Source organism: Echiichthys vipera (genome assembly GCF_963691815.1).
Source record: "Echiichthys vipera genome assembly, chromosome: 7".
Classification (NCBI taxonomy): domain Eukaryota; kingdom Metazoa; phylum Chordata; class Actinopteri; order Perciformes; family Trachinidae; genus Echiichthys; species Echiichthys vipera.
This window is the reverse complement of record NC_139832.1, coordinates 1044929-1061331: the sequence shown is the minus strand read 5'-3', so window position 1 is coordinate 1061331 and position 16403 is coordinate 1044929. Positions and strand designations below refer to the sequence as shown.

The 16403-nt window shown below is 45.3% G+C and overlaps 2 protein-coding genes across 2 annotated transcripts in view; one reads left to right on the top strand and one right to left on the bottom strand.

Annotated features, from left to right (window-relative positions):
• The window catches only part of spg11 (SPG11 vesicle trafficking associated, spatacsin), a 22931-nt gene extending 20645 nt beyond the window's left edge, over positions 1 to 2286 (bottom strand). Inside the window, exons 1-3 of the mRNA XM_083916752.1 lie at positions 1895 to 2286; positions 991 to 1178; positions 685 to 903 (exon numbers count right to left, since the gene is read on the bottom strand). Coding sequence (XP_083772878.1) covers positions 685 to 903; positions 991 to 1178; positions 1895 to 2094 — 607 coding nt within the window. The 5' untranslated portion in view covers positions 2095 to 2286. The remainder of the gene's footprint in view (positions 1 to 684; positions 904 to 990; positions 1179 to 1894) is intronic.
• A 1274-nt stretch (positions 2287 to 3560) lies between these two features.
• Positions 3561 to 15286, top strand: ciao2a (cytosolic iron-sulfur assembly component 2A). The gene is made up of 5 exons (XM_083916830.1): positions 3561 to 3722; positions 7337 to 7501; positions 10206 to 10255; positions 13411 to 13456; positions 14447 to 15286. The coding sequence occupies exons 1-5, from the start codon at positions 3599 to 3601 to the stop codon at positions 14545 to 14547; spliced, it is 486 nt and encodes a 161-aa protein (XP_083772956.1). The 5' UTR covers positions 3561 to 3598; the 3' UTR covers positions 14548 to 15286.
• Positions 15287 to 16403: the final 1117 nt, after the last annotated feature.

The window sequence follows — 16403 nt, the reverse complement described above, 5'->3', positions numbered from 1 at the left end:
TCCGATTCAGCAGCACATTTAAAAGTGGAATCATTCTACGGAGCCTAAGGGCGCCCTCCCACTGTGCCTCTGTACCGTGCCCCAGCACGTGTCACGGCTAAAGTCTGGTTCCTTTGACCAGTGCAACCGTACCACGTCTAGGAGCGGCACACTTGCCGTCCACGGCCCGTTTGAGAGAGGTGGGCTTTAGTAAAGCACGTTTGCACGTGTACGAGCACGAGCGTGCGCACGTGTACGAGCACGAGGCCTACGGCGGTTCTGAGGTCATTTCCTGTGCGCCTGTTGGGACGTAGAAAAAAGAAGGAGGGACCATGCGCGGACATTTCAAACAATGGCGGTGAAAGGTTCACGTTGGTGTGATGCGGAGGTGGAGTGTTTACTGCAGATTTGGTCGATGAAAAGATTCAAAAACAGTCGACAAGACGCACAAAAACTCCGAGGTCTACGGAAAGATCTGGAAACAAAGCCACGCATCGCCATGACGTCATCAATGCGTGTGACGTGTTACGGCGTGATGACGTATAGGCAGCAAGAAGCATTCTCCGAGGCCCAGGTAGTGTGAGTACAAACGGGGCTGGAGGGGGGGACAAGGACCCTAAAGCACGGGGCACGGGACGGAGGCACAGTGGGAGGGCGCCCTGAGTGAAACCCTGATGAGGTGGGATCAGAGTGCCCGGAGGATACAGATGAGTCCAGTGGAGCTGAGGATGAACAGCGTTTCCCTGCAGACACACTGGTCCACGGCCGTGTGTTTGATGCCCTCGCTCAGCTGGATGTGGCAGCAGGACACGGTCCGCAGCTCCTCCTCCGTCTGCAGCTGCAGCAGCCAATCACCGTTCAGCAGCACGCAGACGCCGCCATCAGCAAAGGACAACAGGCGCAGCGACCGCAGCTCGCACACACCTGAACACAGACACACGTCAGTACGTGAATGACCACGAGTCAGCGTCAGGCGCCTGTGAGGACGGCGTGCTGCCTGTGGTTACTCACCCTCGTCCTGCTCTCTGACCGCCTGCAGCAAACGCCCCGCGGGACACTCGGAGACGCAGAGAGCAGAGACGGGGGCCGACCGCTCCGCTCTCACCTCCAGCAGCTTCAGCTCACACTCAGATCCGACCGCCAGCAGCCGGAGGGCGCCAGCGCCACGGGGGTGGACGAGCGCCTCCTCCCAGGAGAAACTGCAGAGAGAAGGAGGAAAAGTGACACGTTTAGTGGGATTCAGACCGGGACACTGTTGAAAACATCATCGTGTAAATGGAAACAATCTTACTTTTTTATTATTTTCTGGTTTTACTCAGACTTTAAAAATAAATCAGAGATTTAAACACTTTATTTAAGCTTTTTTATTCAGTTATTCATGTTTTATTATTTATTGTTTTTTACCCTTTCAGTCTGGCTTTTAATCAAGCTTTTCTCTTTATTTCTATTAATTTAATAAAAATAAATTATAATTATATTTAATTAATATTTAATTATATGTCTAATTATTAATTGTATTTTAGCTTTTTAGTTAGGGTTTATTTAAACTTTTATAAATGTATTTATGTCTAATTATTTAATTATATGTCTTATTATTTATTGTATTTTAGCTATCGTACTTATTTATTTATTTATGTTTAATTATTTATTGGTTTTTAACTTTTCAGCCTGGATTTAATTAAACTTTTATTAATTTATTAATCTCTTTATAAGTCCAATTATTTATTGTATTTGATCTTTTCAGTCTGACTTTTAATCAAGCTTTTCTCTTTATTTTGATTTATTTAATTTTGTGTCTAATTATTTATTGTATTTTAGCTTTTATATTTATTTATTTGATTTTTTTAAAATTTAATTATTTACTGAATTTATAGAAATATTAATTTGTAAAAACACAAAAAGAGGAGGGACTCACTCGGAGTAGGAGCCGTCCACCGCGGCCGGAGCAGCCTCTCTGTCCGCGGGGTTCCAGAGCACCAGGCGGCCCCGGAGCCCCAGACACCCGAGCAGGGAGCCTCTGGGGGCGAACTCAGCCTTCTGGATGTCCGCTACATCCCCGCAGTGCTGGTTCTCCGGGATCACGAACACTTCCATGGAGTCTCCGTCCTCAGACATGTTTGTTACGGGTGCAGGGACACGGACACTCCGGGGTTAGAGAGCCAGGGAGCCCCGGTGCTCCAGGGGACACTTTCCCCGGCAGCCCCCCGGGGTGAACGCGACAAAACGGCGACGGAACAGCGACGAGAACGGCGTCAAAACGGCGTCAGAACGGCCGGGCTTCTGTCCTGTCATGTAAACAGCAGCTGCTTCCGGGTTCCAGTCACGTGTCCTGTCAGCCTCTGTCAGCTGACCGCGTCTGACCAATAGGGAGGCGGCAGGAAAAAGGCGAGTTAACCGAAAGACGAGGAGGAGATTTTTGTGCGGAAGTGACTTTTTTATTAACTTTATTTCAATTTTTCCAACTTTATTTGATTTTTTTTTACGTTACTTGAATTTGTTTTAACTTTATTTGAATTGTTTTAACTTTATTTGAATTATTTTAACTTTATTTGATTTTTTTAAAAACTTTATTTGATTTCTTTTTAAATTTATTTGTTTTTTTTATTTATTTAATTTTTTTATAATATTTTTTTTTAAATGTACAACAACATGATGGATTCACATTTGTAAAATGGACATGAGCGGAGAAAAACAACATAAAAGAAGGATTTAAAATTGAATTGAATGGATAAAAAAAATAATAATAAAATGGTATAAATTAAAAATATAAACAAATCCAAACATGTCATTTGGTCTTCATTTGATGACTTGTTGGATACATTTAAGAGTGGGTTAAATTGTACAATTCCAAGTGTCTAAGCAGTTAATTTGCATATTTAGAGCTCATATAAGTACGTGATTTACAATATTACAATAATTCATACATTTAATTCCTCTGTATGTATCTATTTATGATGCCTTTATTGTTTTATTTTCAGTCTTTTTATTGTATCGTGTATTTAAACCCTCTCTCTTCCTAAGTTTACTTCTGTTTTATCATTATAATTAAAGACTGTAATGTGCATTAAAAGGTGTAATAACTGACTTATATACACATTTTTAACATGCTACAATGCAAAAATGTTTTACAAATGTTTGTATTATGATATTTGTGAAAATATGAAAATAAACATTTAAGATAAAAAATAGTTAGATTGTATTAAAATGTGAATAAGTCACATTTAAGTGCAAATTCAGGGATTTTTTACCTTTAAAAACCTATTTTCAAATTATTCTTATGGCAACAAATGTTGAAAATGCAAATAATAATAAAAAATAATAAAAAATAAATTATGAATAATTCAGTTATAACATCATATACGTCACATTAAATGTATATATAATGAATATAATGATAAATATATAACTGATCAAAGTCTAATCAGTCATCGATTGCTTTTCCCTGATTTTAAAATGGAGAAAGCGGAAGTGACAGGAGAGCAGATCTCTACACAATGTGTCCCCTCGGAGTGAACGTCACAGGAACTTCCGGATTAGATAGAGATCTACGGAAGCCGCCTCCGTCTGTGTTTTCCTGTCAAAGTCACCGCGGTCCGTTTATTATGGCGCTCTCCAAAACATGGAAATAGTTTTTAACGTTGTATCAATAACTGCGAATAAGGTGTTACAGTTTTCCGGACTCGTGGACAAGAGGAATGTCCTGAAGACTGAGAAGATGGAGGAGAAAGCGTTAGAAGTGTACGGTGAGTGGAGCAACAACGGGCCGGAAGTGACTGGAGTTCGGTTCTTCTGTAGTAACAGTCACATAGAGGCTTTAGTACCAGAACAGAACTTAAATTAGTGGTCTTCTGACTGGAGTTTGGTTCGTCTGTAGGAACAGGCACATAGAGGCTTTAGTACCAGAACAGAACTTAAATTAGTGGTCTTCTGAATGGAGTTTGGTTCGTCTGTAGTAACAGGCACATAGAGGCTTTAGTACCAGAACAGAACTTAAATTAGTGGTCTTCTGAATGGAGTTTGGTTGGTCTGTAGTAACAGGCACATAGAGGCTTTAGTACCAGAACAGAACCTAAATTAGTGGTCTTCTGAATGGAGTTTGGTTCGTCTGTAGTAACAGGCACATAGAGCCTTTAGTACCAGAACAGAACTTAAATTAGTGGTCTTCTGAATGGAGTTTGGTTGGTCTGTAGTAACAGGCACATAGAGGCTTTAGTACCAGAACAGAAGTTAAATTAGTGGTCTTCTGAATGGAGTTTGGTTCGTCTGTAGTAACAGGCACATAGAGGCTTTAGTACCAGAACAGAACTTAAATGAGTGGTCTTCTGAATGGAGTTTGGTTGGTCTGTAGTAACAGGCACATAGAGGCTTTAGTACCAGAACAGAAGTTAAATTAGTGGTCTTCTGAATGGAGTTTGGTTCGTCTGTAGTAACAGGCACATAGAGGCTTTAGTACCAGAACAGAACTTAAATTAGTGGTCTTCTGAATGGAGTTTGGTTCATCTGTAGTAACAGACACAGAGAGGCTTTAGTACCAGAACAGAACTTAAATTAGTGGTCTTCTGAATGGAGTTTGGTTCGTCTGTAGTAACAGGCACATAGAGGCTTTAGTACCAGAACAGAACTTAAATTAGTGGTCTTCTGAATTGAGTTTGGTTCGTCTGTAGTAACAGGCACAGAGAGGCTTTAGCACCAGAACAGAACTTAAATTAGTGGTCTTCTGAATGGAGTTTGGTTCGTATGTAGTAACAGGCACAGAGAGGCTTTAGTACCAGAACAGAACTTAAATTAGTGGTCTTCTGAATGGAGTTTGGTTCGTCTGTAGTAACAGGTACAGAGAGGCTTTAGTACCAGAACAGAACTTAAATTAGTGGTCTTCTGAATGGAGTTTGGTTCGTCTGTAGTAACAGGCACAGAGAGGCTTTAGTACCAGAACAGAACTTAAATTAGTGGTCTTCTGAATGGAGTTTGGTTCGTCTGTAGTAACAAGCACATAGAGGCTTTAGTACCAGAACAGAACTTAAATTAGTGGTCTTCTGAATGGAGTTTGGTTCGTCTGTAGTAACAGGCACAGAGAGGCTTTAGTACCAGAACAGAACTTAAATTAGTGGTCTTCTGAATGGAGTTTGGTTCGTCTGTAGTAACAGGCACATAGAGGCTTTAGTACCAGAACAGAACTTAAATTAGTACCAGAACAGAACTTAAATTAGTGGTCTTCTGAATGGAGTTTGGTTCGTCCGTAGCAACAGGCACATAGAGGCTTTAGTACCAGAACAGAACTTAAATTAGTGGTCTTCTGAATGGAGTTTGGTTCGTCTGTAGTAACAGGCACATAGAGGCTTTAGTACCAGAACAGAACTTAAATTAGTACCAGAACAGAACTTAAATTAGTGGTCTTCTGAATGGAGTTTGGTTCGTCTGTAGCAACAGGCACATAGAGGCTTTAGTACCAGAACAGAACTTAAATTAGTGGTCTTCTGAATGGAGTTTGGTTCGTCTGTAGTAACAGGCACATAGAGGCTTTAGTACCAGAACAGAACTTAAATTAGTGGTTTTATGAATGGAGTTTGGTTCGTCTGTAGTAACAGGCACAGAGAGGCTTTAGTACCAGAACAGAACTTAAATTAGTGGTCTTCTGAATGGAGTTCGGTTCTTCTGTAGTAACAAGCACATAGAGGCTTTAGTACCAGAACGGAACTTAAATTAGTGGTCTTCTGAATGGAGTTTGGTTCGTCTGTAGTAACAGGCACAGAGAGGCTTTAGTACCAGAACAGAACTTAAATTAGTGGTCTTCTGAATGGAGTTTGGTTGGTCTGTAGTAACAGACACAGAGAGGCTTTAGTACCAGAACAGAACTTAAATTAGTGGTCTTCTGAATGGAGTTTGGTTCGTCTGTAGTAACAGACACATAGAGGCTTTAGTACCAGAACAGAACTTAAATTAGTGGTCTTCTGAATGGAGTTTGGTTCGTCTGTAGTAACAGGCACATAGAGCCTTTAGTACCAGAACAGAACTTAAATTAGTGGTCTTCTGAATGGAGTTTGGTTCGTCTGTAGTAACAGGCACATAGAGCCTTTAGTACCAGAACAGAACTTAAATTAGTGGTCTTCTGAATGGAGTTTGGTTGGTCTGTAGTAACAGGCACATAGAGGCTTTAGTACCAGAACAGAAGTTAAATTAGTGGTCTTCTGAATGGAGTTTGGTTCGTCTGTAGTAACAGGCACATAGAGGCTTTAGTACCAGAACAGAACTTAAATGAGTGGTCTTCTGAATGGAGTTTGGTTGGTCTGTAGTAACAGGCACATAGAGGCTTTAGTACCAGAACAGAAGTTAAATTAGTGGTCTTCTGAATGGAGTTTGGTTCGTCTGTAGTAACAGGCACATAGAGGCTTTAGTACCAGAACAGAACTTAAATTAGTGGTCTTCTGAATGGAGTTGGGTTCGTCTGTAGTAACAGGCACATGGAGGCTTTAGTACCAGAACAGAACTTAAATTAGTGGTCTTCTGAATGGAGTTTGGTTCGTCTGTAGTAACAGGCACATAGAGGCTTTAGTACCAGAACAGAACTTAAATTAGTGGTCTTCTGAATGGAGTTTGGTTCGTCTGTAGTAACAGGCACATAGAGGCTTTAGTACCAGAACAGAACTTAAATTAGTGGTCTTCTGAATGGAGTTTGGTGTAGTTGGAGTGGGCGTAATGTACTGGGACCAGCACTGGTATAGAACTGGAATCATTGCTCTACTGTAGTTAAATAATAGTATAGTAATGTGGTTGGTGTTTAGCACTGTCACCTCACAGCGAGAGGGTTCCTGGTTTGAATCCCGGCTGGGGCCCTTCTGTGTGGAGTTTGCATGTTGTCCCCGTGTCTGCGTGGGTTTTCTCCGGGTTCTCCGGTTTCCTCCCACAGTCCAAAGACGTGCAGGTGTTGGGTTCATTGATGACTCTAAATCACCCGTAGGTGTGAATGGTTGTCTGTCTCTGTTCGTCTCTATGTGTCCTGTGATAGACTGGCGTCCTGTCCAGGGTGGACCCCGCCTCACGCCCGATGTCAGCTGGGATCGGATCCAGCCCCCCAAGACTCCGACAGGGACAAGAGGCCGAAGATGAATGGATGAATGAATGTTGCTCTCCATCTTGGCATCGAACCATAATTATTGTTCTGGAGACACTGAAACCCCCTCGGGGACTTTACAGCAATCTGATCCATAAAATCCAACAGTTTATGGAAATGTTTCATGTTATTATACAAATAATCTGGTTCATTACTGCAGTTAGTTGCAGTCAAATGGGTTCAGGGGTCTCGTCCACTCATTTGTTACAAGTTTTAACCATCACATCTCGTTTCCTGCCCTTCCCTCAGATGTGATTCGATCGATCCGGGACCCGGAGAAGCCCAACACCCTGGAGGAGCTGGACGTGGTGACAGAGAAGTGTGTGGAGGTCCAGGAGCTCGGAGAGGACGAGTACCTCATCATTATCAAGTTCTCTCCCACCGTCCCTCACTGCTCTCTGGCCACGCTCATCGGTGAGTCTCAATGATCTCAGATGCTGAAAGCTTTTACAATTACTGCCAAAGAGTTCTCAACACACACACACACACACACTCACACACACACACACAGATGTCCCCGGAGATGTCATCGCTGTTTCTACTTTGAGTTTTTTGCGGTTGATTCAGGGTTCACTCGCGTCACTGCTCATGAAAGTTAGAGACCGTGAAGAGAAGCTGAATCATGTCAACAAGGAATCAAACAAAAAGTCTCAATTTCTCTTTTTTTTTCAGTGTTGAAGCTTTTGAAACCATTCGAACCGTATTAAGGTTCATAACTGAGCAGATTAACTCACCGTTCCTCAGTGTAATTCAGAATTAAACCATTAAGCCCATTAAGACTGCACCACGATCTGCTGCTCAGTGTTTTCTGTGGGAGTTTGAAACTGTAAATGTATTCTCGTCACTTCTAGCAACCAATGAATTTACTTTATTTATGAAAATACAACTTAATGGGGCTTTTAAAGGCAGAGACTGGGAGCATGGATGCTCATGTTTGCTAACAGAAAAGTAGACGTGTGTGTGCTTTATACTCACGGCCAGCGCTCACAGAACCTTGATATGATCTTAGGGGCCAAAGATAATTACACCGCGGGCCAGATTTGGCCCACGGGCCTGAGTTTGACACCCCTGCTTTAAGGACACAGATATGGTGGAAGAGTAAGTACCTTGGTACAATCGCAGATAATAAACGACCATGGACGGCTGATGCTCTGATACTCAAAGGCACAACAAAGATTTTAGTTCTGAAGAAAGCTGCGTAGTTTTAAGACTGATGCAAGAAGCATTCTCCGAGGCCCAGGTCGTGTGAGTACAAACGGGCCTGGAGGGGGGGACAAGGACCCTAAAGCACGGGGCACGGGACGGAGGCACAGTGGGAGGGCGCCCTGAGAGTTCTCACAAATGTATTTCCATGAACTCTTAAACCCACGACAGAAGTTTAAAGCCGACTTTTGAACCCAAACATGATGAAACGAATCAACCAGCTGGTGTTTCATTAACTATGCAGAGAGTACGACTGTGGGCAGCAGAGAGGCAGCGCTCTGAGCAGACGAGGCCAATCAGCTGTTTATTATTCACAACCCAGTGTTCAGGGGTCAGTGGTGGGCCTGAGTTTGATGCCCCTGCTTTAAGGACACAGATACGGTGGAAGAGTAAGTACCTTCGGTGCAATCGCGGATAATAAACGACCATGGACGGCTGATGCTCTGATACTCAACGGCACAGCAAAGAGTTTAGTTCTGAAGGAAGCTGCGTGGTTTTAAGAGTGATGCAACCATCTCGAGATGAATTTATTTAACTTTCATACAAAGTGTTGTGACCTTTGCAATTCAGCGTTGGGGGAGGGGGGGGGGGGGGGGCTGTCTGTCCAGAACAGGAACATGGTGGTGGTGAAAAGCATTACACTCATTACTGATGACAGTACATTTAACTTTCCCTTGAGGATACTGGATGATCCATTGCACCCCCTCTTCCCTGGTAACCCCCGTCCCCTGGGGTCTGCGTTTAAAGAACGCCTCATGTCGAAACTATAAAGGGCAAGGACATCTTTTGTACCCAGGAGTATTTATTTGCTTAACAGGTAGAGAACCCCCCCTTTAATCTTTTTTATGCTTTAATGTTTACTGTGGGTTTTCTCCGGGTTCTCCGGTTTCCTCCCACAGTCCAAAGACGTGCAGGTGTTGGGTTCATTGATGACTCTAAATCACCCGTAGGTGTGAATGGTTGTCTGTCTCTGTTCGTCTCTATGTGTCCTGTGATAGACTGGCGTCCTGTCCAGGGTGGACCCCGCCTCACGCCCGATGTCAGCTGGGATCGGCTCCAGCCCCCCACGACCCCGACAGGGACAAGAGGCTGAAGATGAATGAATGAATGTATCCTGTTTTTGTTTTGTTGTACTCTCTCCCAAGTGCAAGACAGATTCCCCCCCTGGGGCAACAAAGGTTTGTCTGTCTGAATGCTTTGAATTCATCTCATCTCATCTTCAGCCTCTTATCCGGGGTCGGCTCTCGGGGACAGCAGCTCCAGCAGGGACCCCAAACTTCCCTTTCCCGGGCCACATTAACCAGCTCTAACTGGGGGATCCTGAGGCGTTCCCAGGCCAGTGTGGAGATCTAATCTCTCCACCTGGTCCTGGGTCTTCCCCGAGGCCTCCTCCCAGCTGGACGTGCCTGGAACACCTCCCTAGGGAGGCGCCCAGGGTTCATCCTTACCAGATGATCCTGAACCACCTCAACTGGCTCCTTTCAACGCAAAGGAGCCAAACTCACGCTCCATCGTCCCCTCACTCGTGAACAAGATCCCGAGGTACTTGAACTCCTTCACTTGGGGTCAGGACTCATTCCAGACCTGTAGGGGGTCGTGCTAATGTTCCTAATCCACGGGTTTCCTGCTGAGAGCCATTTTGAATTCAATCGTTTCCAAACGCTTCAGCAAGCTCATCATCTCCAGCTGTGGATCAGACACCATCCACCTCCTGTCCCTCTGCACAGACACACACTTTAATCACTGACATTTCAAACTCTAACTCTTCAGCTCTATAGTGAATGAATGAGCTCTGGAGGGAATGTGAACGATGTCTCTTATTCAGATTTGTATGTTTTGATGACGATGACCACGCCACTTCCTGTTTCCTGTGTGGTGGTGTGAGCTCTGACGCTGGTGCTTCGTGTGTCTGCAGGTCTGTGCCTACAGGTGAAGCTGCAGCGATGTTTGCCTTTCAAACACAAGGTGAGCACCAGAGTACTCGTGACAGGGTCACCGCACTGAACTCCTACACATGCATAATTTCTCTTTTCTCACCTCTGTATAATTCAAAATTGTATTTATCGTGATAAATCATAACAAAAGTTATCTCAAGACACTTTACATATAGAGTAGGTAAAGACCAAAGTCTGTCACTAAACAGAGACACTCTTAAATAAAAGTATTAATCATTATTATAGATATTATAAACAGTATTAATGCAGCAATCTTGTACACAATCGCGACGAAAACCTTCCTTTAAAGTGTAATTCTGACGCAAAATCCTCCCATGGCAACAACTGTTAACGGGATATCTGAGAGAGTCGCTAACAGTTGGACGTGGCTAACAGTGGTTAGCTCGGGGCAGCACGGTGAAGGCATTCAAAGGTCTTTTTTAACCACTAATGCTGCTGAAAATAACAGCAAACCTCTGCAGCAGCATGAGAAGAGTCCCTACACACACAACAAAGCACCAATGGGCTCCTTCCACTGTAATGGACTTCACTATGAGAGGAGCTGGTGCAGGGGCCAGTAGGTAAGTCTTTGAAACACTCTTTAATAAACTCTGGCTTCACTAACTACGCTGATGACACTTTGTTGTGTGTGTAGGAACTCTTCTCATGCTGCTGCAGAGGTTTGCTGTTATTTTCAGCAGCATTAGTGGTTAAAAAAGACCTTTGAATGCCTTCACCGTACTGCCCCGAGCTAACCACTGTTAGCCACGTCCGGCTGTTAGCGTCTCTCCTGGATTTCTAAGTTAGTAGTTGTTACCAAAAAAAAAAAATGTCTCCATGAATTATTTGATGATTGAAGTGCAGAAATAGACCAAAGGAGGATTTTACGTCAGAATTACACTTTAACAGGAAGAAACGAACAGACCCAGCTCTACGGAGGACGGACATCTGTCTGCACCGGTTGGGGAGGAAGAAAAGGAGAGAGACAGACAGAGAGACAGTCCCAGGGATGCAAGCAACCACTAAATCCAGCCCTGCAGATCATGTAGTTTTTATGTTTTAATGAGCGAGTTTCTTTTTCTGACGTCTGATGTTGTTGCTGTTCATCAAACCCCTCCGACGCTCCCTGGGACACTCGCTGCCTCCCTTAATGCTCTCCACTCAGAGTCAGCTGAGTGATCTGAGTCACTGAAGAACACAGACGACAAAAAGGAAGTTCTGCAGCTTTTTTTTAAAGATTTATGGACGTTTGTTGGCGATGGACATTGTAGATAAAGATAACATCTTAAAGTCACACTGAAAAACTTTAAAACATGAGTATCGTGTCCTCGGTTGCACTCCCACTGTGCCTCCGTCCCGTGCCCCAGCACGTTTCACGGCTAAAGTCTGGTTCCTTTGACCAGTGTGAGTGCAACCGTACCACGTCTAGGAGCGGCACGCTTGCCGTCCACGGCCCGTTTGGGAGAGGTGGGCTTTAGTAAAGCACGTTTGCACGTGTACGAGCACGAGCGTGCACACGTGTACGAGCACGAGGCCTACGGCGGTTCTGAGGTCATTTCCTGTGCGCCTGTTGGGACGTAGAAAAAAGAAGGAGGGACCATGCGCGGACATTTCAAACAATGGCGGTGAAAGGTTCACGTTGGTGTGATGCGGAGGTGGAGTGTTTACTGCAGATTTGGTCGATGAAAAGATTCAAAAACAGTCGACAAGACGCACAAAAACTCAGAGGTCTACGGAAAGATCTGGAAACAAAGCCACGCATCGCCATGACGTCATCAATGCGTGTGACGTGTTACGGCGTGATGACGTATAGGCAGCAAGAAGCATTCTCCGAGGCCCAGGTAGTGTGAGTACAAACGGGCCTGGAGGGGGGGACAAGGACCCTAAAGCACGGGGCACGGGACGCACGCACAGTGGGAGGGCGCCCTTAGAGTTCTCACAAATGTATTTCCATGAACTCTTAAACACACGACAGAAGTTTAAAGCCGACTTTTGAACCCGAACATGATGAAACGAATCAAACGCTCCGACTGAACACAAAGGAACCAGCTGGTGTTTCATTAACGATGCAGAGGCTACGACTGTGGGCAGCAGAGAGGCAGCGCTCTGAGCAGACGAGGCCAATCAGCTGTTTATTATTCACAACCCAGTGTTCAGGGGTCAGTGGTCGAGGGGGAGAGAGGTTTTTTGGATGGCCCTCACACACACCGGGGCGTGTAGAGTCAGGTGAAGCGCTGTGAGCTTTGCCTCCGCAGCAGTGAAGCGGCTCCACAAACACGGTGAGTAACCTCCTGATCAGAGGAGCGTTCCCCGTCAGGGAGCTGCTCAACATCTGCTCGCTGCAGAGAGCACGGCGAGCGGCCCGCAGCGTCACACCGCGGCAAGCAGCCCGCAGCGTCACACCGCGGCGAATGGCCCGCAGTGTCACACCGCGGAGCCGTGGAAGAAAAAGCACCAAGAATGCAGCTTTAAGTGGAGTCTCCCCCTGCTGGACATTAGAGAGAATGCAGCTTTAAGTGGAGTCTCCTCCTGCTGGACATTAGAGAGAATGCAGCTTTAAGTGGAGTCTCCTCCTGCTGGACATTAGAGAGAATGCAGCTTTAAGTGGAGTCTCCCCCTGCTGGACATTAGAGAGAATGCAGCTTTAAGTGGAGTCTCCTCCTGCTGGACATTAGAGAGAATGCAGCTTTAAGTGGAGTCTCCCCCTGCTGGACATTAGAGAGAATGCAGCTTTAAGTGGAGTCTCCTCTTGCTGGACATTAGAGAGAATGCAGCTTTAAGTGTAGTCTCCTCCTGCTGGACATTAGAGAGAATGCAGCTTTAAGTGGAGTCTCCTCCTGCTGGACATTAGAGAGAATGCAGCTTTAAGTGGAGTCTCCTCCTGCTGGACTTTAGAGAGAATGCAGCTTTAAGTGGAGTCTCCTCCTGCTGGACATTAGAGAGAATGCAGCTTTAAGTGGAGTCTCCCCCTGCTGGACTTTAGAGAGAATGCAGCTTTAAGTGGAGTCTCCTCCTGCTGGACATTAGAGAGAATGCAGCTTTAAGTGGACATTAGAGAGAATGCAGCTTTAAGTGGAGTCTCCTCCTGCTGGACATTAGAGAGAATGCAGCTTTAAGTGGAGTACGTTTCAGATACTTTTCTCTAAATTGAATTTTCACATCTGGTGTTTTTCTTTCTCTCCTCAGTTGGAAATTTACATTTCAGAGGGAACTCATTCCACCGAAGAAGATAGTGAGTGTGTTTTATTTCTTTTTTAATTTAAAGAGCAAATTGCTGCTTTCCATTAACCCCCCGCCACACACACACACACACACACACACACACACACACACTGAGGCGACGCTCTGCAGAACAAGTGTGAGAGAAAGTGAAGAGTCATGATTCACGGAAGAAGAGAGAAACAGGAGGATCGTCGTGTTTTTAAAGGTTGAATCTGTAGAATCTTTATTCAAAGCTCTATTTCTAATAATAATTCACCCACGGGGCGTTTTGAGTTTCCATGGTAGCAGCCAATAGCGTTGGACGTTGCTGCTTTCCAGGGTTGTCTGTTGTTGGGTGCAGCTACTGTAGGCTGGCACTGGGTGAAATGGAGTTAGCCAATCGTGCAGCTGCTTGGGAGCCTCAGTGAAGGGGGCGTTCTTTGTCCCAGCAGCTGAGTGAGCGGAGACGGGCAACAACCAGAGTCACTATAGGCCGAGCATTCACTCCATGGACTGAGAGAAAGGAGAGGAACGCCATTCAAACGCACGCCCACATGGCTACGCTGCTCCTTGATGCTAACATCACTTTCATCTGCACTTAGCTGCAACGGCTAACGCTAACGGCTAACGCTAACTGTCAGTCAGACTCCTCTAATCCTTGTTTTGATGCTGTGGTTTTCTGGAGGGGACGGGTTCAAACAGGCTCAAACAGACTCCGCTCTCCTGGAGCTACTGGGCCGGGTCTGACCAACCTGGCAACCCCACTGCTGGACTTATACTTTGTTGTTGGGACGATCTGGAGACTCTAGATGGAGCTGTTCTGATCGTTCTGCAGATTCAACCTTTAACCTCGTGTGTCTCGTGTTTCAAACATCGACTGTAGCGGCCGAACGTCCGTATGTAAGGACGAGTCGCTCCGTCAGACTTTGTACCGTGTCGAGTGTGTGTGTGTGTTTGTGTGTGTGTGTGTGTGTGTCTGTCGTGTGTGTGGTCCCGTTGTGACCCCACTCTCTGTCTCCAGTTAACAAGCAGATCAACGATAAGGAGCGAGTGGCCGCCGCCATGGAGAACCCCAACCTGAGGGAGATCGTGGAGCAGTGTGTGACCGAGCCTGACGACTGACGGGCGACGCTGCACGGAGTGTGTGTGTGTGTGTGTCACGGTGTGTGTCACAGTGTGTGTGTGTGTGTCACGGTGTGTGTGTCTCACGGTGTGTGTGTGTGTGTGTGTGTGTCACGGTGTGTGTGTGTGTGTGTGTGTTTGTGTCACGGTGTGTGTGTGCGCGTGTGTGTCACGGTGTGTGTGTGTGTGTGACCAAGCTCGACGACGGAAGGAGGACGCTCCACCCACCAGAGGCAGACTCCCCGTAGCCGCCGTGTGCGTTTGTGTGGGTGTGTGTGTGTGTGTGTAGGTGTGTGTGTGTGTGTGTGTAGGTGTGTGTTTGCGTGTGTGTGTGTGGGTTTGTGTGTGTGTGTGTGTAGGTGTGTGTGTGGGTTTGTGTGTGTGTGTGTGTGTGTGTGTGTGTGTGTAGGTGTGTGTGTGTGGAGGCTCTGGGGAGTTTGGAGGATATTCTGAAGCGTCTCCAGTGAGAAGCTTGAAAACTGAGAGCTGAAGAAAAGCCACAGATGTGTGTGTGTGTCTGTGTGTGTCTGTGTGTGTGCAGCAGCCTCTCCTTTATGTCGTCTGAATCAGACGCTGCGGAGGAAGAGGCCCAGTGTTTCCATCGTTCCTCCTCTGAGGACTGTTTTTTGTGGACTCTTTTGTAAATCATGGCGTCCGTCGCTCTGAATGTTTCTGATGATAAATGTGATCATCGTGTCGTTTCCGAGCTTATGATTATTTTGTAGAAAAGATTAAACGTAAATGAAAAGAAGCAGGAATTAAATCTACGTCAGTGAGAAGAAGCTGTGAGTCGAGTTTGATTGACAGAGTATTTCATATTTTGTCCTTTTGTTTCTTTCAATCTGTGAAAACGCCACTTTTCAACAAACACACACACATGCACGCACACACACACACAGATGCACACACACACACACACACACCAGCACACACACACACACACAGACGCACACACACACACACACACACACACACACACCAACACACACGCACGCACACACACACACACACGCACGCACACACACACACAATATAATTATATGTACTATAAACCTGATTAATCAACAATAATTATATTAAAAATGATTTATTTTGTCAAAGCTGCGTCACAGTAATGATGCAGTCTCTCACCTGTGGGGGGCGCTGCTGGACCAACATCACAACACACTGTGTGTTCGTGTGTGTCTGTGCGTGTGTGTGTGTGTGGAATTTAAACCAGGCTTGTGTGTGTGTCTCTGTGTGTGTGGGTGTGTAAGTGTCTGTGTGTAAGTGTGTGTGTGTGTGTGTGTAAAGCCTTTTGGTTTTGCTGTTATTAGATTCCTGCAGACTCTGAGCTCCCTGATAAAAACAGGGTGTGTGTGTGTGTATATGTGTGTGTGTGTATATGTGTGTGTGTGTGTGTGTGTTGGTCCCCTCACACAAACCTGAGTCATCACATTTGCAGCCACGACTGTTGTTCAGAAGTTTGAACACGTCCCCGAAAAATCAACACAACAAGAGAAACACACAAACAGACGAAGTCACGCAGACCAGGAGGGAAACATCCTGAACTACAGGTCTTTAGACGACTAAAGGAGGACCATTAAGTTTAGACGATGAAAGGAGACCGTTAAGTTTAGTCACTAAAGGAGACCGTTAAGTTTAGATGACTAAAGGAGACCGTTAAGTTTAAACGATGAAAGGAGACCGTTAAGTTCAGACGGTGGTGACGTTCACTCAGTTCTTATTCTCAGATAATTCACTGTTCACTGTTCGACTCAAAGAACAGGAGCTTAAACGCTGCTGAAGGTCTCGTGTTTGTGTCAGGATCAACTTTATCAACACACACACACACACACACACACACACACATCAGG